The sequence below is a fragment of the Notolabrus celidotus genome, chromosome 2, assembly GCF_009762535.1.
Source record: "Notolabrus celidotus isolate fNotCel1 chromosome 2, fNotCel1.pri, whole genome shotgun sequence".
NCBI classification, from domain to species: Eukaryota; Metazoa; Chordata; class Actinopteri; order Labriformes; family Labridae; genus Notolabrus; species Notolabrus celidotus.
In genome coordinates, this window is record NC_048273.1 from 20,058,842 (window position 1) to 20,084,930 (window position 26,089).

At 38.5% G+C, this 26,089-nt stretch overlaps 2 protein-coding genes across 4 annotated transcripts; both read left to right on the forward strand.

The window, feature by feature from the left end:
- Nucleotides 1-1,908: 1,908 nt before the first annotated feature.
- Nucleotides 1,909-15,130, forward strand: LOC117828829 (atrial natriuretic peptide receptor 2-like). The gene is made up of 23 exons (XM_034706175.1): nucleotides 1,909-1,971; nucleotides 2,628-2,718; nucleotides 2,988-3,120; nucleotides 3,306-3,429; nucleotides 3,744-3,848; nucleotides 5,622-5,724; nucleotides 6,257-6,402; nucleotides 6,932-7,004; nucleotides 7,186-7,330; nucleotides 8,004-8,090; nucleotides 8,214-8,357; nucleotides 8,495-8,616; nucleotides 8,787-8,931; nucleotides 9,152-9,200; nucleotides 9,287-9,394; nucleotides 9,539-9,658; nucleotides 9,891-9,984; nucleotides 10,314-10,401; nucleotides 10,733-10,872; nucleotides 11,113-11,265; nucleotides 12,023-12,121; nucleotides 13,465-13,556; nucleotides 13,982-15,130. Exons 1-23 carry the CDS (start codon nucleotides 1,909-1,911, stop codon nucleotides 14,090-14,092), a joined length of 2,535 nt encoding a protein of 844 aa, XP_034562066.1. The 3' UTR covers nucleotides 14,093-15,130.
- Nucleotides 15,131-16,340: 1,210 nt separating this feature from the next.
- LOC117806172 (afadin- and alpha-actinin-binding protein-like) lies at nucleotides 16,341-25,085 on the forward strand. 3 transcript variants are annotated; one of them, XM_034674926.1, is made up of 14 exons: nucleotides 16,341-16,453; nucleotides 18,720-18,814; nucleotides 18,930-19,081; nucleotides 19,192-19,395; nucleotides 19,551-19,661; nucleotides 20,136-20,271; nucleotides 20,388-20,463; nucleotides 21,218-21,398; nucleotides 21,495-21,645; nucleotides 21,862-21,995; nucleotides 22,294-22,467; nucleotides 22,585-22,702; nucleotides 23,850-23,997; nucleotides 24,100-25,085. In XM_034674926.1, the coding sequence occupies exons 2-14, from the start codon at nucleotides 18,796-18,798 to the stop codon at nucleotides 24,203-24,205; spliced, it is 1,710 nt and encodes a 569-aa protein (XP_034530817.1). In that variant the 5' UTR covers nucleotides 16,341-16,453; nucleotides 18,720-18,795; the 3' UTR covers nucleotides 24,206-25,085. The 3 variants fall into 3 exon arrangements, with proteins under 3 accessions (XP_034530817.1, XP_034530834.1, XP_034530824.1); XM_034674943.1 differs by having other exon boundaries at nucleotides 22,297-22,467; XM_034674933.1 differs by having other exon boundaries at nucleotides 21,498-21,645.
- The last annotated feature ends 1,004 nt before the right edge of the window (nucleotides 25,086-26,089 follow it).

The following is a 26,089-nucleotide window of genomic DNA, read 5'->3' on the forward strand; positions in this document are numbered from 1 at the left end:
GCTTTTTCAAATGCTGCTTACACCACCCACTTGGCACCCACATTAGCCAAACCAAAAAGCCTGCCTGTAAATCCTGTTTGACTGAGTAGGACTGTCACCTGCTTTGAAATGAAATAATTGTCACTAACTGGAAAAACGTATTCTAACATTAAAACAAATGCAACACAGATGTTAGTGTTTGGAAAAAAGACTCTACGGATTATCTGACACTACAGATGATTAAGTACCGTTGCTTGAGATTTCTGGCACTCCAGACCTGCCACTTGAGTTTGATTTGCTCCTTTCAACCCAATTAATGGATGCCCTATTGTTTCCTTCCAGTCTATTTTCATAAATTGGCTTAAGAGATTGAGGAAAAAATGGAGTTTACTGTGAAGTGGTAGGAAAAATCATTCTCTGAATCAGAAAGTAAATAACTATTATTAAAAGCATTGAGCATTGAAGTCATCAATAACCTGGCACTATTTAGATTGTCCTGTAAATATCACCCGTCAACCTCCTGAAAATAACAAACAAGGTTATAGCTCTAGTTAGTCATCACCTGCACATTTTTTTTACCTTGTTGTGAACTGCAGTACTTCAATTTAAAGGGTGCACTTTAATACTACATAATGTACATGTAGTTCCTCTGTTCTCCTCAAAAAGCCTTTTGAATCTTGTTAAACTTTCAAATCTCTCCCCTAATTTACTCAAATTTACATGCTCATAATGTTATCCAATTGTTCATAACCTTTCACTCTTTTAAACCACAAAACCACAGGATTTTTCTATCCCTCCTACCTCTGGATATCCCTCTTTTTAAGCACCCTAATCATATGTTTTTCCCTACTATGCAGTAAAATCCCACCCAAGATATACTTCCCTAAGCAAGCATCCTCCAGCAGCCAAGTAAAAGGTGCAATGCTGTATATTTTTCTTATAGTAAACTACTCATTGTGTAAATGACATTTAGTTTATGTTTCAAGTTGAGGTGTGACTCAATTAAAGTCATTAGGCGTCTATTACGAATACACTTGCAATATATCAAGGACTGAACAGACCTCTGCAGACCTGTCGTGACTGCTGCCTGCCACTCTGGTTTTACTTTCCCAAAAACATGATCTGTAAACTGTGTGGTGTGGCCGGCCCTTTTTCTACAGCTGTGCTGTAATTAGGCATTCTAGAAAAGTCAATTAAATTTCACAGATGTTCAGAAATTCACTCTTTTAGTATGGTCTTAAATTTGGTGAAAACAGATGTAAGCAGAGCAGGGAAATGTTCCTCAGAGTACAGCGTGTTTGATGTTATATAATTATCCCTTGTGTATAAGGGCAAAGACTTGTGTGAAGTTAAATCAGGGTTGACTGGTTTCTCCAAAAAGTTTCAGTATACACAAATGCCCTGGTTTAGTGTTTGAACTGTCAAACACAATGTCCTTGCTGAGATTCACTGCGTTTTCTGTTCGAATGATAGAATGATAAAAATAAATAAATAACCATACTGGTAAATTTCACTCACATGACACAGAATGGATTAAGAAGGGTCAGGCAGACAACTTTGAGTAAAAATGTTTTGGTGGTCTGTACAGGTGCAGCAGAGACTTCTGGGTGATTCTGACCTGTAGGGCAGTATAGGTGAAACTGAAGCACCTTGTGAATGAGTACTTGATCAAACTATGATTGAAGAGCCTCTTCTGCTGATTGGAACAAGACAGAGGTCATGGAAAAAAATAAATACATTTAGGGAGGGGGTACTTTAGCTTTGTTGTGGTGACAGCACACACACACACACACACACACACACACACACACACACACACACACACACACACACACACACGCACGCACGCACGCACGCACGCACACACACACACACACACACACACATTGGGTCTTTCATTCACTCAGTTAGTCCAGAGCGGGACTGACCATGGCAGCAAACCTCCTCATGGATCTACAGACAGCAGCATGCATTTACTTGTGTTTCCTGCTGGTAAGTTCTCACACTATAGATTATTTTTCAATTATCACTAACAAACTGAATTTAAGAGACAATATGTGGACTTATAGTCACTGATGGTTAAAGCTAACATGTTAATGAGCTGTGCAGTGAATTGTAAAGAGGGCATGGGTGTATGTAGTCAATTATAATTGTATGAAATAGAAAATAGAATATGAACTTCTGGGTAAACTTAGTGTTTAATATTAACATTTTCATTTATTGCTGCCGAGGAACACCCTTGTCTTTGTTGTCTTGTCAGAAACACTTGTTGCTGCAGGCATGTGGTCATGGACTTGTGTTGTTTCTGTATATATCTGGGTTATTTTCTGCCTTTAAACAGGGCTTATTGCCTTGATATGGAATAATCCATCTTTAATTAAAAAAATACAGCGATTCTAACTTACAGTTTATCACCATTGAGCTTTTGCAAGTGACACCGATGTCAGCTGCTGTTTGTTTCTCTTTTCACCATTCGGCACAAAGCAACAAGGCTTCCCTGAATTCAGTTGTGTGTTTAATTCATGCATGTGCTCTTATTAGCAGCATTGGCTTGCTCATGAAATAATTCACAATTTTTGGCTTTGTAAAATGTGTTTACACACGACTTAAATTACCATATAGAGTAAAGTTTCTTGTCTTTCGCACAGGGAGTAAATAGTTGGCATGATCTGGACAACACAGAATTCGATTGTTGGCCGATGAGCAGTCCAAATGATTCCAACATGATCAGCTGTGGTGGTAAGTTTTTTTGTCTGTTTGCTTCAGTGTTTCATTGCAGTCGAAGCAGCTGATCTTGTGTTGATTGGAGCGATTTATGTATGTATTTATGATAAAAACCAGGGGTTGTTCTCATGCAGCTGCAAAAGAGGGAGTCAGCATTTGTCCAGAATTAATTATAGTGCCTTAGTAGAGGGGACTCAACTGAATTATGTACAAATACAGAGCACGATGCATTTGTACACTATGCTCTTGTGTGTTCAGGTGGCATGTGTTATGTGTTGTCACAGGTCTGGTAATGGCTTGGCTCCAGCGTCCTCCAGAAAAGGTGACAAACGGGGAAGAGTTCAATGTCTCGTACACCGTGACGGCCTCGGATTCCTTTTATGACTACACAGTCAGGAACAAGATTTTCCAGTTCAGGTGAGTGTGTTACATCAACACCTGGAATCTTAAACGTCTGCCATGCCCTGTACACACATGCAAATACACACACACACACACACACACACACACACACACACACACACACACACACACACACACACACACACACACACACACACACACACACACACGAAAATAACTATTTAATCTTCCCACTCCAGTACTGGATCAGAAGCAAAGAAGTTCTGCCATGAACACGAGTGTCCAACAAACTGGAACAATGCAGATGAAACAAACTGCTGTGTGTATCATGCCAACATCCACTCCTGTCCTCTTGGTCTCATGGTGAGTATGCAGCAATGAGTAGTTCAGCACTGTGTTCTTATTATTAAACACAGTCCATGTTGCCATCTTCTTCTGCTTCTCACAGAGAGAAAACTAGCAAACGTGAATTCAATAGTTGTTCTGTTACCTTTGAGATTACATGGTCATGTATGTCTCTTTATCTTGCATGATAAAGTAATGCATTAAGGACAAACATAGCTTCTGTTTGCTTTTAAATCAATGCCATCAATCACATTACTTTAACTCCTTTGTATGACTGTTATTAAAAACACATTTTGTTAAGACCTCTAAGTTCATTTGTTGTCTCTGAACAGAAACATGGTGGAATCTGTGGCCCGTGGATCCCCGATGATGGTAAAATAGTGACTCATACTGCATCTCAAGCTGGCAAGATGACCCAGAAATACTGGACTTCAAAAGTAAGAAACCAAAGAAAACAAGGATAGAATGAGTTACTTCATCACATGTTGGATTACTTTTGTTGTGTTTAATTTGCAATCCAATATCAAGTGAATATACCAACTGTGCTTTTCGTTCTAACTGTTTTTCTGAAGAGGATCAGTGTATGACACATCATTTGGTGATGGCAGAATCCTGTCATAACCATATCATTTGTAATACAAATGTATGTCAGTGGTGTAAATTTGTGTAAGAACAGGTAGTTCCTTATGCAACTGACACATAGCAACAACTTTGACAATGTTGTGATTGTCAGGATGCACTTCTTAAAGTCATATAGGTAGGCACAGGTGGCAGCTTTCTTTAGTTGCTTTACCACCACCTGATGTATTGGAGATTTTTAGGGTTTATTTACTTTCTATAACATGATGGGGTTTCAAAAGTGTGGTCAACACTTCATTGGGGGGAAACCCAGTTTCTAGCTCCACATGGGAGGTAGAAGGCCATTATCGAGATTTGAACCCAGGATTTGCAAAACTGTAACGTAAATGTAGATGTAATGGATAATGACAGGCATTTTGACTGAAGTTCTGGCACAGGTAGTAATCAAACCAAAGTGTGAAGGTTGTAACTGATACATGGGGCAGTCCTATCAGCTGAGCTTTGGTCCTGTCCTGCTTCATGGTGGTTGTTGGGAGTTAAGAATTTATCGTAAAGTATTTGTGCATGCAAAAGGAAGGACCCAACTGTGGATTTTGAACCCAAAGCCTTGAGAGGGACTTGGTAAACACTAATCCACACTGTAGTTGTTACCTATTTAAGTATATTTATTTCCCATTATAAAACGACAAATCACAAGAAAGGTTCAGGGATTTGAACCAATAGCCTTTTTGCTGTAAGTTGACCCCTAAATCATTTTGCCGCCTTTCAGTTATAAACTGTTTAGTTTCTATTTCAATTACATTATGATCATTTCAAAGAAGAATACTTGCAGGGGACATTCAAACCCAGAACCCTCTTGCTGTAAGGCAGAAGTGCTAACCACTAGAGCAGGGGTTCCCAAAGTGTGGGTCGGGACCCCCTGGGGTGTGAGATGTCTTCCAGAAATTTTTCTTTTTTTTTTAAGTCATCAAAGTATAGTACATTTTACTCATTGTAGTAAAAAATATCAAAAAAATAGTAGCTAGCCTTGAAATAAAACTTTGAAAATAGAAAATGTAATGAGTTTTCTGCCTTTCTTTTTGTCAGATGACTCCTAAGTTTAGGGTTAGTGAACAGTTAATTATCAAAAGCATCAGTAGCAGTAGGTTAATTCATAACGGCACAGGAAACAGCCACATGCTCATTTAGGTAGGCTAAATTTTTGCAGACCGGCTAAATTAAGCCACATTAAATCATTTTGAGGACAGTGGGGGTCGCAAGTCTTTGGCACCTATAATTTGGGGGTCACAGGCTAAAACGTTTGGGAACTACTGCACTAGAGCACTTACTCTATGAAATAAGTAGGTGGTTTCACCACATTTTATTCTATCACAGCATTACCATTACATAAATATTAAGCTGTCTTGATTTAAAAACTGCAAAGCATTCCCTCGAAGACCAGCACCTGATTATCTCACCTGTTAAAGAGGGAATGCTCCCACCTCTAACACTAATAAAGATAAAAAGCAAAGATAACTTAAGCGTGAGAGGTGCAGCTCCCACACTAATGCACACACAGACTTACCTTTACATCTTTATTCCTCCTCAGCAGAATTCAATTTTGATTTCTCTCATTGTGTTTTGTCTTAAAGGTGGTGCTTATCCATGTTGGAGTCACCTCAGTCATTGCTCATATCAAAATAGGACAGATGCACGCAGCCCTGGAGGCCAAAGTGCTTGTTGTCAGTGCTCAAGGTCAGTCTGCTAGCACTCATTGAGTTGTTGATATGCTGAATCCTATAGTTTGAGCTGAACAGGCTTAGCGGACATGCTTGTTTACATTGTGAACCTGTACAGAGGCATTAGGGGAAAGGTCAACTTGTGTGTGAACTTGTAGTACAATAACAATCATGTTAAAATATCTGATTTAAACTCAGCTGATTTAATGTGAGCAACTTCAATTTTTTTCTTCAGTACAGTTTTCAAAATTCAAATCCAGTATTTAATGATGTGATGCTTTGTAAATGTCTTGCTGGCAGTCCTTGCCAATACGGCCATCTATCTAAAACTAGAGATGATACTTATTTGAAGTTTACTACAAGTCAAGATTTTGGGTTAGCAAGTTAACATGGTTTTACATGGGGGCTCTCCGGTGTACTTTTCAAGTTTACTTCTAACTGGGTATGTTGCCACATCTACATATAACATACAATCTCTGCACACCCTATGTGTCTCCCTGCATTGGGATGATTGAAAGCTGAAATGTAAACTTCTCCCTGTGTTTCAGTGTGCGGGGACGATGTCTGCGAGCTTGAGGAGACCTGTCTCAACTGTCCTGCTGACTGTGGTATCTGCCCGATGTCCATTGCAATCAAGTTGGCCATTGGGCTCCCTGTGGCTCTCTTCATCAGCGGCTTCATCCTTACCATGGTGGTCAGTTTGTACAACATACACAGCTTCTCTGGGTTGAACTCAACACTCAGGTGGGGGCAGTAACCAACTGTAATAATAAAACGAAGAAGAGGTATTCGACTCTTACTTCAACACTTACAACTTTGCTTACTTACACCAATCATAAATATACTGCTCTTCACTTGTTTTGTATTTCTACAGCGTATTCTATTTCCATGGTCACTGTTTTGCACCAAAACACCTTAACAAATTCCTATTATGTTTAACTTTTCTAGGCCCAAAACCTGATACAGATTTTGATCTAGTCCCACTGGCAGGAGAAACCTGAGCACTAAGAGTTACACAAACATTTGCAGTTCGGGTGCACAGTTACATGTACATCTGCACACCTATATACTATGATGCACATGTGTGTTTATGACTTACTTTTTCAGATCTTGGAATGAAACATATGTATTTATGTTGGGTTTTTTTCTAACTCTTCTACTGACGCACACACTCACGCTAATTTTTGATGTTTCAAGATGTTTATCTAATTTCCCCTCTGTAGTGGCTCCAGTATCAGAAACAGAAGATGTTTTGGGATGAAAGCTGGATCATCAACTACAAGGACATCATATTTGGTAAAATGTCTCATGTCGCTGTTTGTTAAAAAAATAAAATAAAATAAAACCTGATTTAATACATTCATTACATACCATCACTTTACTTAAAAAAACAACAATATCACTGTGATGATGTGTGTTTCATATTATCATTGATGTTAATATAACAGTAACCCATATTACCTATGTCCACATGCAGGCAGAGTGTGTTATATGGGCGTTGGAAGCACCGCAAGTCCACAGCGCTTCAAGAGTATCTCAAGCATCAGTCGAACCACTGATGTGACCGTGTGTACTGGAATCAACACTTCCATCAAACCTGGTTTCATCCAGCCAGGGATCTAGTGAGAATTTGTTTATTTAGTATAAACACCAACCAGAAACACTCAGAGGTCAAATGATACCACAGTTTCCTCTTGACACATTACCTTCTTTGCTGTAAAAGAGTAAAAGAAAGATAAAATATGAATAACCTCAACTTCAATTTAATGATTTAAAATGGCTAAAGCACCTGTGAGGAGATTTGCGCTGGTTATGAAATAGACTAAATGAATACTGATGCCTTAATATGACCAAAAATTGCAAGCATGTCCATCAGCATCAAGTCTGATATGTCTTTATGATCGTTTTCAATGCCTGAAGCTGCTGCCAGCAGGTTGGCAGTCTGATTAACAGTATGCTGTAGAAACAACTTCCACAATAAAGATTCTTGATAAGTGATACATTTGACAGATAAAGCAAGCAGGAAGAGATTTCTTTAAGCATAAAAACACAACTCGTGCATGTACAGGATAAAATCAGCAGGCGTACAGTGTATTTCCTTGTCCACAGGTGATGCCAAAATTGCGAAAGTTCCTTAAAAGAGCTTTAAGTTGTGTAACATTGTATCGTTACGCATTTGATACAGAGATACACACCACTGCTCTTCACAAATATATTATGATGAATATTAATCATGGATTTCTTCAATAATTTGTTATTGTAATAGTTAAAAAAATTACCCTTACTATCTTTCAGTGATGGGAGGACGGTAGCAGTGAAACACATCCAGAATAAGCATTTCACCCTCTCTAAAAACATCAGGAAGGAGGTGAAGGAAGTAAGGTAAGGAAATCCTTGAAGTGAAACAGGAACAAAACCCTTTTTCTAACAAAATTTCGTCCCACTTTACAGATGAAAGAACAAAAAAAAAATTCCCTGCCTTATGTAATTTTTCATGTTGGCCAGACAACTAGACCATCCAAATCTGTGCAAATTCATTGGTGGTTCTGTGGAGGTCCCTTATGTCAGCATCATCACAGAGCACTGCCCCAAAGGAAGCCTGTCCGACGTCCTGCTCAATGATGAAATCCCCATCAACTGGGGCTTCAGGTCAGAAAAATGTACATATTATTTCATCTTAAACATTCTTCTTGACTTTTTCTCATTTGAAGCACCATGCAGGCTACAGTTTCATCTGTTAATGTGGCATCAAGCAATGTTATTGATCCTATTTCCTTCTTCCTCAGACTGTCTTTTGCAACTGATATTGCCCGAGGGATGTCTTACCTCCATCAGCACAAAGTGTTTCATGGGAGACTTCACTCTAGAAACTGTGTCATTGATGACCGCTGGGTGTGCAAAATCTCAGGTAATCAAAAATCATCCTATAACACAACATTAGTCTGCTGTCTGCCTGGTTATGTCAAACTGTTGCTGTTTTCTGCAAATAGACACATGCACAACAAGAAAAACACCTATAACATCTTGTTTGGAAACATTGTATTCTCCAGCAACATCCTTCAATTCGTTCATTTTCAGATCATGGGCTCACAGCCTACAGAAGGGAGGACTTTGATGTTGTAAGTAATGGCTTCAATTGTGGGGATGTAAATCGTATATACTGTGCCCCAGAGGTCTTGCTGGGCAGCAGCTCCAATATGACTCCAGCAGCAGATATCTACAGGTAGGATGAAGCAGTTTTGTAAGATAAGGCAGATATTTTGTATTTTACAAAAAAAAATGTTTGAATTAAAAAGTTGAGCTTGGACAAGATGGGGTGGCAAGCATCTCGATATTTAGCCACCCATTTTTGTGTTTTAAGGGTGGCATTTGAAAATAAATACCTGCACTTGAAAACGGAGAGAAACTAAAAACCTTTTTCTATTTTTCCCTCCTCGCTCCAGCTACTCCATGATTCTGGTTGAGATTGCAACTCGCTCTGACCTAATTTCAGTGAGTATGACAGCCCACTCTCCAGATTACAACCTTCAACTTCCCTTTGATCTCTGCTTTGTAACTATAGTGCTCCTCTCGAACAGGACCAGGCTGAGGGAGTGAGGATGGATGTCATGTGGCGCCCTCCTCTGCCTGAACTCAAAGCAGGGAAGGCCGATACTGACTGTCCCAGTCAGGGAGACTACTGTGAGGTCTGTCTCATGAGAATATGTTGGAAATATTGTTAGGTCAGCCATTGACTGAATAATATAACTTGCAAATGATAGAGTAGCACTGTGGCATACTTTTTTTTTAAACTATCAGATGTTTTTCTCCTCTCTGGAACTCTTGAGCAGCTTATTAAGAAGTGCTGGAGTCATAACGTCACCATGAGACCAACGTTTGAGCAGGTGAAGAAGATGCTTGACAAAATGAACCCACACAAAGTCAGCCCAGTGGACATGATGATGAACCTGGTAATAAAGCACAAAAATATGATTAAATAAATAATATTTGGTATAAAATACATTATTGAAACAAAAAAATGTACCATATATAATGGAAAAAATACACCAAATATAATGTAGCATTGTATGAATTTACACATATTGCAGCGTGACTGATTCAAATACTTAAATTTTGAAGTGTAATCAGTGCCATTTGGATATTTGTGAGTTTTAGACACAAACAGAGTTTCATTAACTGCAGATGGAGAAGTACAGCAAACATCTGGAGGCCATAGTCGCTGAGAGAACACAGGACCTTCTTCAAGAGAAACAGAAGACCGATCGATTGTTATACAGTAAGTCACGTCAGGGGGACAATGTGGGGTTATTTGTGAAAGAGATTCCTGACTCTAATGATTGTGCAGCTTTTAGTATTTTTCTTAGTGAGTTGCAGAGAAAAGCACACAAAGATTTGTTATCTACATCATATTTACACCAAACATATTTCAAGTAGCTTTTATTTCTGTTTATTTTCTGTTTGGTTTGATGTATGAGGATTTTAAGAACAAAATCAAATGTGCTCACTGCCATCTAGTGGTCCAGAAGTATCACCTTCACAAATACCATGCCTCTCTGGCTGACAATTTTTTAGCAACATCTTTCAAGTCTTTTAATTTCTGTTTAGGTATGTTACCCAAACCTGTGGCTGATGACCTCAGACAAGGCAGAACAGCAGAAGCTCAGAGCTACTCCAACGCCACTGTCTACTTCAGGTTCAAAGCATGTTTGTTACATAGTTTTATTTTCTAATAGACATTCGCTGAAAAGTAGATAGACTTAAATGTCAAAGAAACTGTGATAAACTTCTCCATATTGATATGCCTCATGCAATTTACTCCTAAAAAGATATTTTACTCATGAACTAAAAAAATTGTTATGACTTTAGTGTTCAGGTATTGCTAAAATTTCCATTTGATTCAAACTGTCCTAATATTCAGTAATTGTGTGCCACTAAAAACAATCCTTAAACTCCAAAGATAAACTTTAAATATAATCAAAGTGAACTGACTTGATCATTAACACTGGATTCTTCTCCTTTGACAGTGATATTGTTGGCTTTACTCAGCTCTCTGGTGCCAGCACTCCCTACCAGGTTGTGAACTTCCTCAACCAGCTCTACACCACCTTTGATGACATTATTGACAATTACGACGTCTACAAGGTTGAAACAATAGGCGATGCTTGTAAGTGAGGATCATAAACCAAATTTTTACAGCTAACTTTTTTGATAAAGCAATATTGAGATTATATCTTCTTTAAAAAAGCTACCTCTGCTTCCAAAATAGGACAACAACTTGATTTTCAACAGATACACAACAAAAAGTGTGTAATTCCCTGGGATCTGAGGAGTAGCACAGTTTTTTTTGAGACACTTAATCCTCACTTTGTCTTTTCCCTCACTGTTTTGCCTCTTTGCTTTGCAGACATGGTGGTCTCAGGGGTTCCTCAAGAAAATGGCATCAACCATGCAGGGGAGATAGCCAGCATGGCTCTTGATTTGGTCAATGTGTGCCACAGTTTCAAGATCCCACACAAACCCAACACACAGCTGAAAATACGAGCTGGCATCCATTCAGGTACCCAGGACATCTCATCTGTATCCAGCATCTCTTTATGCCAACACATACTTTAGGTCTATAGGGCTTTCAGAAAATACATTACCAGTTTTAGAATGGTCAAAGGTTGCAGAAGACGACTGAGTTATATTACATTACCTGTATGTATTTATAACTTTTTATGAGTTTGCTGCTTACATAAAAATTATAAGAAATCTAACTCACTGCCCGCATCATCACTAACTCACTGCCCACATCATCACTGGAACCTCCTCCTTTCACCACATCATCCTTTCACTGGCTCCCGGTCAAATTCAGAATCTCCTTCAAAATCCTCCTGTACACATTCAAGGCCATCCACAACCTCGCCCCCTGTATCTGTCCGATCTCCTTCACATTGTCACCCCCTCTCGCTCCCTCAGGTCTTCCTCCTCCCTCCACCTCTCTGTGCCCCCTGCCCGTCTCAGCTTGTTGTTTTTATTTATTTTATTTTATTGTGTTTTAATCCTTCTGTAAAGTAGCCTTGAGTGTTAAGAAAGGTGCTTTTAAATAAAATGTATTATTACTATTATTCACTTTGGAAGAAGTGTATTAACTCTTGGACAGGACCAAAGTTGCCTCATATCTACAAAGGTTTTCATAAAACCTTTTCATAATTCAAACACTTTGTTCAAGTTCACTGTCACTTATTTGACTGCTCAATAATTACATGTCTGTAGGCAAAATAACCTCCCCTGCATTATCATGATGATGCAATCACTGCTGTTTCCCCTGCCAGGACCTGTGGTGGCAGGTGTGGTTGGCACCAAGATGCCTCGCTACTGTCTATTTGGGGACACTGTCAACACGGCGTCACGAATGGAATCAACCAGTGAAGGTAAAGAAGGATTAGGCATGCTTCCATTTATCCAATTAAAACCCCCAAAGAGGAAGGATTGGTGTCAGGTTAGATGAGGTTTCCATTGTGCTCAATATTGTACAGGATTGATGAAACAGTTTGCCTTTGGCCTGTTATATCTGTGCTGCTATTGTGACAAACAGGATTGTCTCTGAGTTAAAGCAATAGCACAACACAGGGGAGTTACAGCAGAGGACGGACAATGTGCTCACTAAGCATTTAATCCTCTGTGTTAAGCTAGAGGGACAATGGAAAAGCACAGAGTGACTCTAGGCACAGATTTAAATCTTAGAGGGTGAGGAAGCCTTGACTCTAGAGATAAATTTAATGTTTAATTGAACAAACTAAAAGGAATATCAAGATCATGACAATGTTAGAGTGTACTGGTGCACACAGTGGGGTTTCTTGCTTGCACACCTTGAAATAGCTTTGAGATACAGGTGTACAAGGGTTAAGGTCAGAGTCGGCCCTAACCGACTTGGTGCCCTAGGCAAGATTTCGAATGGTGCCCCATCACATATACACTTAAAGAAAACTGACATAAAGCTTTATGTTTTGTAGGTTTCCTTTATTTTAAAATGAATTTTACCTCTAAAAGAACATTAATAAAATGGTAATAACACTGATATTTAGCAGGAAAAAAAATATTAAATGTATATTATATTTAAGCCTAGCCTAAATGTTCTATCTAATTAGGCTAACAGCTATCAAAGTGTAAACAAACAAAACCAAAAAATACAGTAAATCATGAACACTTATAACCTTCAAAAACTGCTTAGCAAACCATTTTTTTTTAAAACTAAAAGTGAATCACAAACTTTTAAATGTATACTGGCATCACTCCGCAATTTAAACCCAAATTATATTGATAAAACAATATTATTTTTCCTGTTGACCTCAAATTTTCTTCCTCACACGGTGCAAGTGGCGCCCCCACTGGATAACGGCTCCCCTAGCATTTGCATAGTCTACCTATGCCACGGGCCAGCCCTGGTTAAGGTTCATATATATTTAGAATTTAAAGAGTACATATTTGTTATAGACAAATAGGTCCATACACTTTGTCTAACTTAATTAAAAGACTTGTTGAATAAATCTTATCACATTGTGTTTTAGCCATGTCTATCTCAGAGTTAGACATAGCCAATGGAGTTCTACATTACAGGAAGGAAGATGACCGCTAATTGTATTGAATTTATGAAACTTTTGTGAAAAAAACAAAACAAACCACTTTCAAAATATATTAGATACAACTGTTTTGGAGAAAGTCAGGTATTTTTTGATCTTACGTTATATTAAATGGGTTAATTTTGTGTTCATAGCCCTGAAGATCCAAGTGAGCGGTGCCACAGCTGACTTGCTGCATACACTCAGAGGTTACGTTCTGACATGCAGAGGAACTCTTAATGTGAAGGTAACATTACGTGTGTGTATGGAGAAATATTACAACTAACCTGTGCTCAAGAGAAAGGAGATGTCACTTTGCTTGAGATAAGAAAGGATCACAGGAAATTCAAAACTTCCCTCTAAGAGAAAAGAGACTGGGTGGGTCTAGTTTTTGCAGCTTTTTTTTTCAGGGAAGTCTTGTATTGTCCAGTTCATTGCTTCTTTTCATGTTGCAACCCTATACCTCCTTTTGGGTGTTGCCAGTGTGTTATGGGGGAGGGGCAGCACTGCTGACACTTGTGATATCTTAGTAAGAGGTGGCCTCAGCTGCTGCTCCCTGGCCCCCCATCAAACCCTAATGGCTTTATTTAAAATTCAAAGGGACACATGCTTTGCAATATGACTCTCCTCTCTCTCTCTATCACTCTGACTCTCTTATTCTTGGCCCAACAGGGAAAAGGGGACATGACAACATGGTGGCTGGAATCAAAAAGAGAGGACCAGACTGACCCACTGCTCAGAACATCTGAGTCCAGAGAAGTTCCAGTGCCAGTTAGTGATTAGACATGAGTACTTTCTGAAATGTGACAATAATTGTACAATATGAAGCCTGGTCAGCCTCTGTGTTGTTCAGTTAAAATGTTACCAGTGAGTTATACAATAGGCTTAAATGTACTTCTACACTGATATGATGAAAAGATAGTTCTTCATGGATTTAAATGTAAAAATGTAAACCAGAAAATTGTTAGCTGTAAACTGTTCAAAAGTGTTTGTTGTTATCATGGTTCCATTGTTGTTACCAGAAGAGATGATAACAGGATTGCAAAATCAATCATTTTGTGACATGATTGTGAAGGACCCAGTCACCTTTATCGATTATAGTTTGTTAGTTTGGGGAAGTTTGTAAAAAAAAAAAAAAAAGATATGCAGAGAAACCTGCCAGAGTTGAAAAATACTCTTTTAGTCTAATTATTTTCTCTCACAATTGTATTTTTTTTAACTTTATAACCTGATGCACTTTTGTTTTATCAGATAAATTAAGAGAAGATAACCACTGCCTGAATATTAAGGTACTCCGTCACAGGAAGTACATTTAGAATTTAAAGGTACCAAACTTAATTGTATTCATTAAATCTCAAACAGCTTGACTTAAAACTGGTTTTGAACAAGGAGAAGGACTGTAGCACAGGAACAACAGCCCAGGTGTTATAGAAAGCATATATGTATATAGAAAACATGTTAACTTGAAACTTCAACACCTTTTCTTCTGTCATATTCTCTGTATTCTAAAAGTGTTTGACTTGCATAGTGAAGTAGGCTCTGGTTTCCTTAAAATAAAAATAGGCTGCACACTAGCCAAATTAACTCATTTATTTTTAATAAGATTGTGCAGTTATCTGTTGTATTTTTGTGAGGTCTTACTGTGCAGTGTGATTTCTAACACAATCTTGTATTTGTGTCAATGCATTAAAGTTATTTTAAGTAAGGCACAGAGGCCTATTTTTGCATACAAGTGTGTATTTGTCTGGTTACAAGTGAAGTTAATAGTAAAGAGGTACAGTGCTTCACCTTCCCTGTTTGAATTAATGTTCTACTTTCTGAGTTTTCAAGTCTTGCTCCTAATGACTTAGGTTTCTACCTGACTGTGCTTAAAAAATAAAGTAAAGACTATTATTTTCAGCAGCTTGTTTGATAGTAGTCATACATATAATGTAACATACCAAAATTGTACCCAAAATAAGGACTCAGAAATTCTTTATGAGTTCAAAAAGGTTGGACACTCCTGACCTAGCTAAATAGGCCCATCCAATACTGTAACACAGGGGTGTCAAACATGCGGCCCGCGGGCCAAAACGGGGTTCCAATCCGGCCCACAAAACGACTTGAAAAGTGAAAAAATTACAGAGAAGACATTAACTGCAATTTTTCAAAAAAAGTAACTACTATTTCAAATTTGTCCTCTGGGGGTCAAATACAATCATAGTGCTGACGGAGCGTACCTGAATGGCACTTTTTTTCTCAAAGTGAGAAAATAGATTACTTGCTTTTTTGCATATTCTGATTGAGATTCATAAAGACTTTTAAGAGCACTATAAGATGATCCACTAACTACTAACTCTAGCACTACACCCCTGCATACAACACTGTCCAGCAAGCAAACTGTTCATGCTGGAGCTAAGGGGTCCAAAATAGTAAGCTTTACCTTCTTCATTATTATAATCTATCTTTTCTTTGGCAGTAAACATTACACTCTGTAATGTTGTAATTCACCTAGGTGAATGGGTGACCTGTGTGCTCGGTGTGTTCACAGCAGGTTTCAGGACTTAAAGAGTAAAATATTCGGCCCACTATGAGACTCATCATGGTAAAAAAAAAACAAAAAAACAGCTGTTTTTGTAAAAAGATAGTTCATTAGAATTTACTTGTACTTTTAGAGTTGTTGTTATTTATAGGTTATGTTATGATTTTACTGGTCCGGCCCACTTCAGATCAACTTGGGCTGTATTTGGCCCCTGAACTGAAATGAGTTAGACGCCCCTGCTGTAACAGCAAACAGTACACTCTAGCAGAGATGCTCTGGATGACGCAGGTGTAGAAACTCGAGTTCGTCCGGGTGATGCAATCTTTTATGAAACAAATCTCGAAATTCCTTTTAAATTGGCTTCAAACATTGATATTAGCATACATTAAAATAGCAATTCAAAAACAAAATGCAGTTAAAGCGCATGAAGCCTTCACAGCCAAGAGCCAATCAAATTGAAGTGTGCTCGGTTGCTAGACAACGAATCAGCCAATTAGCGTGCTGGTTGGTGTAAGTTCAGTGGTTTGTAGTCTGTTAGACCGACAGAGCTGCTGGAGGAGCTGCTGCTGCTGTGTCGACAGGGAGGAAGACATTTGGATATACCTTTCAGACTGCAGCGGGAAGTAAGTATCGGAAACACATTGTTTACTAATATTTATAAAGAGGAGTTTGTAAACATGAGCCTGATGACAGTTTAGAGGCTTGCTATTCGGCTTCAATGTCAGAGTGTTAGCGAGGATCGTCTGTGTTGGTCCATGTCTGCTGTGTAACCTTATTTATACACTCTATGTGTAACCCTCCTCACCATTACTTCATTTATCCAAAAATAGAGAAAAATAAACAGTAATTGTTGCCTAATCGGGGTCTTAGGGAAAGCTGATTGCATCAACAACATTACTTAAACTTATTCCAGGCTTTTCCATGTGTGTGTGTGTGTGTGTGTGTGTGTGTGTGTGTGTGTGTGTGTGTGTGTTTATAGTTCATACACACGACATACATTCGACTTTACAATCAACAACAATAACCTCACCAAAACAGACTCAAGTGCAATATCTATCCCATGTATTTATTAGCATGCAATAATTACTCATCCCTCTCTCCTTACATGTGCAATACTTTATTCTACTCATCTTCTCGGTTCTTTTCTGTACATTGATTTATACCTATGCTACAAGTCTGTGCACATTTGTAAATTTACTTATTAAGTCGTAAGATATGCATATTTTGACTTTTTTAATTTTAATTACTAATAACTTTTTAATGCTCTTGTTTACTTTATACTGTTTTGCACTATCTACTTTGCTGCTGTAAGATTTAAATTTCCCCCTTGTGGGACAAATAAAGGACTATCTTATCTTACACACATGTAAGCATTTGTTTGGCGTAGTTAGAGGACTGGTTGAAGTAATGTAACGTTGTTAATATTCTAATGATAATGTGAACAGTCCCAGGAGAGAGATGCTGTGATGGTTGAATTCACTTTAAATTGCATTACATAACCTGAACATTGGATATTAATTTCAAAGCTACTAATGAAACATTTAATGAACCATATAGAAATTGAGACTATTTATATTGATGTCAGTTTTAAACACTAGCAAAACATGAAGTATCATACAACAACATTACATTAAACAGAGCCTTATCTAGGTTTTGATATTCAAGTTTATTAAAACGATTTTAAAGTAAGGTAATATTTAGTAGCTTTTGGCCCCTCTGAGGTTGTAGTGTATGGTGCTCCCTCACTGTACTTTAAAACACTGTTATGAGACGTGTGTCAGGCGTTTGTCTTCTTCATATGTATCAACTAGCGTGACAAAGCAGACTGACAAACAGCCTTTATTAGGTAGAGCTAGTTCCCAGGCTGTTGAACTAGTCTGAGCTGCCTCCTGTGACCCCCATCAGTCACACTTAATGGTTTAGAGTCTGATCTAAACTGTCTCACTAACAAACCTTATATTCTTATCACACATGCCTCAGACAGATCACAAACCTTAAGGTACATTCTGTAGAAACTCCTCTGTGGATAAAATACTGTATAAAAGAACTTGTGATTGAGAGGTTAACACTGTTTGGTAGTCACCCAAAGAAGGGTCTAGGTTTGTTAAGCCTTGTGGCTGTAGGCTTGCCATCTGTCTCCCCAGGCTGATTAAACACCTGACACCTAATGGAAGGTCTCCTAAGTTGAAAATGAGCTGTAGATTTTTCAGAAATGAACTCTGTCTAACTATGTTTGAAACAATTCTAACGCAGAATACAGTTTTTCAATGGAGCTTTTATGCCTGCTCTGATAGCTGCAGTCCCAGAAGGAGGTGTTGTACATAATATTTTAAGATTTCAGTTATAACTTTAGGTGAAGGGTCTACCAATTGAAACATCAGTATATTCATCCAGAGAAAAAAAAACCCTTGCATCATGTCTGTCATTGTTTTGTTCTGCAGAAAATCCTCACACTGTGTGTCTGGGATTAGTCTGACCAGCTGATGATAAGAGCTTTGGGATAAGACGCCAGCCTGCTCCCAACCAGTAACCTGTTATCAATGCAACCCCAGTGATTATGTTGTGATACATCAACCGCTGCCACAGCAACAACAAAATCAACAACAACAACAACCTAACAATCAAAATCAGCCTTGTAAAGGATTTTCTAGACAACCCCATATTATGATATAGGACTTTGAGCTGTCGGTCCAGTACATGCAGGAGTTGTGTTGACTGCTCAGATTGTTGCCAGCAGTAGATGACTGGCTTAGCTTAGTCATCAAACTCTGTGCTGAAAGGTGCTGTGTGTTTCTACTTCCTCACAGCTGCATGTTAACCTTCCTTGCCTTGTAATCTGTGATAAGACTGCGTTGAATGGACACTGCTAATCTGACCCTCTATTTCAAGAGCAGGGAGTGCGTAGGTGGATCCTGCACATGTAGTAGATGGTCGACACACGTCTTCTGAAAGCTACACCGCAAAAATGCCGGAGTCCTCGCTGGGTGAGCTCAGACTTAAACGTTTTACTTCAAATTTCATTTTACCTTCTCTTATCAAACATGCACACCTTAGCATATGCAACTCTGCACATATTTGACAGTCAATTTTTTCCAAAAGTCAAGGACGCTGGCACTGGCTCCGTTGAATGTAGAGCAACCCCCTTGAGGCAGTTTAGCCAATCATCGCTGACACTGCACAGAAGCTCCCACATGCTCAATTCCTTCTGCACAGAGCACAACGTGCAAGAATGTCTATCACACATCAATCAGGTTGGTCCACTTACAAATGTCTGAGGTATTTTTTAGCACAGTTATTAAAATGTAAATGCCTTTAATCCTCTGCTCCAAACCCTTTTATTCTGTTACTCTCCCTCTTGCAGGAGGTGTCATCTCTTGGCCTGCCTCCAGTTTGGGCAGAGTCGACTGGCAGCACAGAGATGAATGTTGTGACTGTGCTAAATTGCATGTATGACCTGATTCAGCTGCATCGCAGGGGCCTCCGAACTCTGGAAAACATGGAAGTAGAGCAGCTGAAGTCGAGCAGCAATGTGGACTACCTGCAGCTCACCAGCACTCGACTAAAAGTAAAACTGACACCCTTTTGTTCTTCTGGATCTATATTGCATTCTGAAGAAAAATAGATAGCAAGACAATTGGGAACTTATCTCCTAAAGAGTTGCATGTCAAATTAAATCACTAATATATTAATGGTCCATGTTATGTCCTTCTGTCATCACAGGAGCAGCTTGAACAATCCAAAAGAGAAAACACAGCAATCCTTGAAAGAGAAAGACAGCTGCAGCTGAAAATGAAGAGTTTACAAAACTGCCTGAAATCTGAAAAAGAAGAGGTATTTCAATTTAATAATATTGCGCAAACAAACTCAAAGGCAGGGACTTTGCTCTCATATAGACCAGGGGTTCCCAAAGTGGGGGGTTGCAAGACACAAATGGGGGGTTGTGAGATGTCTTCCAGAATGTTTCTTTTTTAATGATCTAAAAATAGTACATTTCACTCATTATAGTAAAGATTATCGACAGAAATAGTAGCTAACCTTGAAATGAAACCTTGAAAATAGAAAATGTAATGAGTTTTTTGCCTTTCTTTCTTTAGATGACTCCTAAGTTTAGGGTTAGTGAACAATTAATTATCAAAAGCATCAGTAGCAGTAGGTTACCACATTAAATCACTTTGAGGGACAGTGGTGGTCGCGAGTCTTTGGCACCTGTGTTTTGGGGGTCACAGGCTGAAAAGTTTGGGAACCCCTGATTTAGACCATCACCAGAGATTAATCAGTAAACATTGTCTTTTTTCCACCTGCCAGGTACAAAAACTCCAGAACATAATTGCCAGCCGTGCCAGTCAGTACAATCATGAGATGAAGAGGAAAGAAAGAGAGTTCAACAAACTGAAAGAGCGCTTGAATCAACTTCTGGTGGACAAAAAGGAAAAGAAACAAGGTAATAAAAAAATGTTGCTCAAAAATCAAATATTTCTAAATGAACTTACAACATTATAGATACCCCTTGAAAGTCTTGATTTTTTGATCTTCTATATTTCTCTTTCTCGTCCCCAGCCATCGATGTTCTAAACAACATAGGAAGAGCTGATGGGAAGAGAAGCCTCTGGAAGACTGAGAAGACAGAAGCTAAGTAAGTCCACTTTTAAGAGGTCAGCCTTTGCCTGCATCTCTGACAGGCTGCACATCAGTGTCTTTGTCAGTTTTCTAGGTGACACAGATTTATTTTAGGAAGATACTTGGTGACATGGTTGAATCAAAATGGACTGAAAGGTTGTGTAACTGTTGCTTTAACAGATTTCTACGGTGGCTCTGAGAGCTCACAGCACTGCAACTTAAGAAAACGCATGCAAAAAGACAAAACACAAGCAAATTAAGAAAACATCTCCATCAACTTGAAAACAACTGCGCAGCATTTAGAAAACGCACTGCAAAGACCACAACACAACGGAAGTGTTTCAAGAGGACACTTAAAAGTGATGCACACGTCCAGACTGACGTATTCATGCGATCACAATGTTAAAATAAATCAAAAACACTTACTTTTTTATCTCATTTTCCAGCACCACTGATGGTAAGAGAACCTTAATAGGGCTGTGACTCAGAATCCACGTCAACAACAAGCGTGTCTGGACTTTTAAGTGTCCTCCTGAAACACTTCAGTTGTGTTGTGGTCTTTGGAGCGTGTTTTCTAAATGCTGCGCATGCGTTGTCAGGTTGATGAAGATGTTTTCTTAATTTGCTTGTGTTTTGTCTTTTTGCATGTTTTTTCTTAAGTTGCAGTGCTGTGAGCTCTCAGGGCCACCATAGATTTCTCTAGATATGTCATGTGCACATAATCAAAACAGATGATCAAATACATATATGATATCCTGTCTTATCCCAAGGCATGAAGGAGAGATGTATAAGACTTTGCTGAGTGACTATGACACTCGACAAAAGGAGCTCCTTCTGGAAAATGCAGAGTTAAACAAAGTTCTGCAGCAGATGAAAAAAGACATGGTGACAATTCTCAGTGCAAGGAGAACAACGTTGAAAAGGGATGAGCACCAAGATGATTGCACACAGGTAGGACAAGTTATTTTTTCATGTCTGTTTGAATATTACATAATGACATGATTATTTTATTAATTTTTTTGTCATTGTTTTACTTATTTTCATAAGCAGGCAGACTCGGAGGAGGAAGATGAAGTATTTGATTCTAGTAGAGAAAGTGTTGACCAGTATTGTGTTCATGCCCGGGAGAAGCTCACCTACAGTATTCGCCTCCAGTGGAGAAGACTCAAGAGCCACGTGGAGAGATTAGACAGTCAAGGTAGTGCTTAGACAGCATGCTTACACTCATACAGGAATGCAGCTTTTTGTGCTAAGTGTGATCGCTGGTCTCTGTGTGAACACTGTCCCAATAACAAAACATACATGGACTGAGAAATATTCCATTGACCTTTCAGACTGGATCGCATCTCCCTGTTTAAGTCAATTCAGTGATGGATGTGATTGTGAAATTAGATTTTCTTCTTTGTTTGTGCAGCGTCTTTGGCTCAGATTGGTGACATTAGCACTGACACCGTTTCCCGGGAGACACACGAGGAGGAGATGGAAAGATTGAAGGAGGAGATTCAGCAGTGCAAAGACTTTATTCACACACAACAGCAGCTCCTGCATGTAAGACTGAATTTACCATGACATTTTACCCATTGAGCTCTCTGTTTCATTGACATCAAATCAAACATTCATATTCATGCTAGTTTTCTGTGACTACCAACCCTAGCTTTAAGATATTTTACATTCTTTATATAAGTTGATCTCCAACAATGTCTGTCATACTCTTAACTCTCTTGTTAGAAGAGCAAGTCAATTGAAAACATGTTTACATTCTGAAGGAGACTCTATTCAGTTGGTGTAGAAGTTATGTGAAGTTCCTGCTGAAATAATTAACTTGATTCTTTTCTTTTTCTTGCAGCAGCAGCTGAGCTCTCCGTGTGATGAGGAGACTGCATCCCTGCTGAGCAACTGCTACATGCTGCAGGAGAAAGAGCGCCTCAGAGAGGAGTGGGATACCCTCGAGGATCAGAGGAAGATATTTGAGAGGGAGAGGAGAAACTTCACTGAAGCAGCCATAAGACTAAGTCATGAGGTACCTTATGTTTTTTAATCTGTTTGCAAAGGTAACTCAATAGTATCTGTTGGCTAACTCTGAGTTTAAAAAAAGGCGACTGATTTTGACATGGCCCGTGTTTTGTTAAACTTTCAGAGGAAGGCCTTCGAGGATGACAGAGCAATGTGGCTCAAACACCAGTTTTTAAACATGAGTCCATTTTCTGACTCAAAGAAACCCCAGATGTCAAAATCTACAAGTGCCTATTTACTTTGTGAGTACATACCCTTTTACATTATACTTGCCAAATCTGCAAAGTCCTTTAAAACTTATTACTGAAATAATTGACAGAATGGTAATTTTAGGTAGACTGAAGAATATGACTCTCTTATTTACAGTTTTCCCAGTGGCTTTGGTACATTTCTCAGATCATCATTGAAATTCTCAAAACTACTTGTTCAATCTTCACATCATTGCGTCCCTTGTGCACATCAAAAAATCAGTTTCTCATTTCTTTGAACAAGTTGCAAATGCTTTAGTACATCCATGCAAATGATTATGTACTCTGCTGTTTCCTACATTATCAACTGCTTATGTCATGTTGATCAAAATGTATTATCATGGGTCTCTGTTGAATAGTCTCACCCTCCACAACATTTAGGCATTAGTTCATCGCATAAGTCTTCACATGCAAAATGGTTGAACATGTTGTCAGAATATGTCAGTCATATTTCTGTACATTTCCAGTAGACTTTTTTTCTAAATCTGTCCTGAATTGGTAAATTGCTCCCAGGTGAATCTTGACTCTCTCTAACGAAGGGAAATGTGTGAAGCATTAGATCAACTAATGATCAACCAGTTTTCTGAAATAGCTCAAAGGTGCATCTCATGAACCATCAACTGACAAGTATATACAGTATAAACTTATAAATATATATATATATATATATATATATATACCATTTACGTGTAAATGTGAATCTTGTCCACTCTCTTGCAATCAATCTCCCACATACATTAAGGTGTAACTTACAATTTACAATAACTGTCATCAAAACTTTAGCCATAGTTTACATTAGAACGTCCCTCCAGAGTACACTGTTATATTGACAACATGACTCAGCAGTTTGACTGTCTTATCCGTACACAATGACACAAGGACTTGTCATTCTGATGGCACTGACATGTTCATTGACACAGATATTTACTTTTGAGAGATGAACTAAGGATTTTGAGCAAGATACTGGCTTTTGCAGGTAATCCATGGTGTTTTGCTATTTGTACGAACTGTTTTGAGAAATGCACTTACTGTTTTGCAAATGTCGAGGATGATTCGAGAAATGTACCAAAGCGACTGAGAAAAACTGTCATTTAAAACACAGCTGTGATATTAAAGTCTTAAGTTTTACATTATTTTGTAGCTGAAACGAGGGCGAGTGCAGCGTCGACTCAAAGGAAGCTCATCAAATGCCCGTCTGAAACATCATCCTCCTCACCAAGATTCACCCCGCACAAATCAAAATCCACGGCTGACCTGTATCACACACTCTGCCTTATCCCAGAGAACAGGTACAGTGCCTTTTATCCCACTTTGTTTTGTGCAGTATTTAAAACTATGACATGATACACCTTTAACAATTTTTTCTTATTGTCTTTTTTTATTATTTCCAGTTCAACCAAACCAAAGAGAAAGACTGAAAGCTTCTTTGAGTCGAGCATCTCACTGAATGGAAACGTTTCGGCTCAGCACAAAAAGCGACTTGACAGCGACGACTAGAGCAGCCTCACACTCACAAAGGAAAAGACCAGCTTAGTATGAAGCAAAAACCTGCATCTTTTAAATCAGAATTATTTTTAACGTCCATGAGTTACAGAGTATTGGTGGTTTTGCAGAAACCCACCTGAATTGTGAATGCCAAACACCTGAAGACAAACTGCAAAATTATTAAAAAGCTGTTGCAAGTGGAAGCCAAGTTTGAGCCCCAGTTCTGCTGCTTTGTTGATATCTCAGTGTGACTGAGTTAAAATGTGTTCACTGTACTGTCCTATTTTAAGATAACGTGTTAACATGTATTTATTTATTCATTTGGTACTGTATATCCTATTTTGTTAGTCATATCATATATCAAAGACTAGTAACTTTTGGCTAGCAGGCGTGCTCAGAAAGATCATGTGACCTGATAGTGACCTGTTTCATGGGCCTTGTAATGGTAGCTGTTGCAGTTAGCCTGCCTATAATTGACTGCATATACATACCACTGCTTTTCAACCTCTGTTATCATGTTAAACTAGCACACTGTTCTAGATAGTACATTTAATGCTGCTTTTAATTGAATGCAATAAGAAACTTAAAGATGTTCTGTGTTTGTATAGTTTGATATAGAGATGTATAGAAAACGTTATTTTCTTAGTAACTGGCTCAGTTATGTTAGAGGGTGATGTATGATGTTGCAGTCATATAGGAGGGATTAGAAGTTAACGACGAATGTGAAGTAGACCACTGATGTCATGATTGTTACTGTCTCTCACCATTTTAAGTGATTTTAGTTGCTGTACGTTTACAGATGTGGTTAATTCATTCCAGAAGAATGGGACATGACGGTTTTAAGACAATCTGAAATTCTTGCAACATTCATTGAACAGATATTTGACTCTTATTGGCTCCTATCAGTAATCATTTCAATGTATTGATCAACCAAACTGTTTTTTTCCATTCATTAGTGGACTGCTATCCACTCAAGTGTGTTAAACTGTTCGATGAAGGAGTAGCTCAGCAAGACAGTCTCACACAGAAGAAAGTCCAGAATTTGATAACTTTGTCTTTTCATTTTGTGTCAGGACAGCCTTGTTCTTGCATATTTAGAACTGAACTGTCTGAGAGATATTGCTTTTATCAATTAGTATCTCTGTCAAGGCAAAGCTAGGCAAGGCAGCTTTATTTGTATAGTGCATATCCTACACGAGGGCAACTCAATGTGCTTTACATTAAAACATTAAAAGCATTGAAAACATTCAGACAAGCATAAAAGAGCACATTTAAATTGACAAATATAATAAAACAGAAAAGGACAATAAGAAATATATTAAAAATTTAATTAAAATTTGAAGTGAGTTAAAATAAGCTAAGATAGGAAGGCAGTGGCAAATAAAACGGTCTTAGTCTTTGATTTAAAAGAGGTGAGAATTGGAGCAGACCTACAGCTTTCAGGGAGTTTGTTCCAGATATGTGGTGCATCATGACTAAATGCTGCTTCACCATGTTTCGTTCTGACTCGAGGGACTGAAAGCAGACCAGTACCTGATGACCTCAGAGGTCGAGGTGGTTCATAAAGTAGTAGCAGATCAGCAATGTATTTTGGGCCTAAACCATTCAGTGCTTTATAAACCATCAGCAGGATTTTAAAGTCTATTCTCTGACAGACAGGAAGCCAGTGTAGAGATCTAAGAACTGGAGTGATGTGATCTACTTTTTTGGTCCTTGTTAGGACTCGAGCAGCAGAATTCTGTATGAGCTGCAGTTGTCTGATGGACTTTTTAGGGAGTCCTGTAAAGACACCGTTACAGTAGCGTCAAGTGGACTACTAGTGAAAGATTCAGCTCAGACAGATGTGATTCCTTAACTATTTACCATCACTTTAATACATTATTGTTGAAATATTGA

What these genes read in the sequence shown, in the direction of transcription:
- LOC117828829 (XM_034706175.1), top strand. Translation starts at nt 1,909, where the DNA reads ATGGCAGCAAACCTCCTCATGGATCTACAGACAGCAGCATGCATTTAC. An exon ending in CTACAAGGACATCATATTTG is followed by an intron (nt 7,005 to 7,185) that starts GTAAAATGTCTC and finishes GTCCACATGCAG; the next exon opens with GCAGAGTGTGTTATATGGGC. An exon ending in TGAAACAATAGGCGATGCTT is followed by an intron (nt 10,873 to 11,112) that starts GTAAGTGAGGAT and finishes TTTGCTTTGCAG; the next exon opens with ACATGGTGGTCTCAGGGGTT.
- LOC117806172 (XM_034674926.1), top strand. An exon ending in TCACCAGCACTCGACTAAAA is followed by an intron (nt 19,396 to 19,550) that starts GTAAAACTGACA and finishes CTGTCATCACAG; the next exon opens with GAGCAGCTTGAACAATCCAA. An exon ending in ACTGAGAAGACAGAAGCTAA is followed by an intron (nt 20,464 to 21,217) that starts GTAAGTCCACTT and finishes TCTTATCCCAAG; the next exon opens with GCATGAAGGAGAGATGTATA.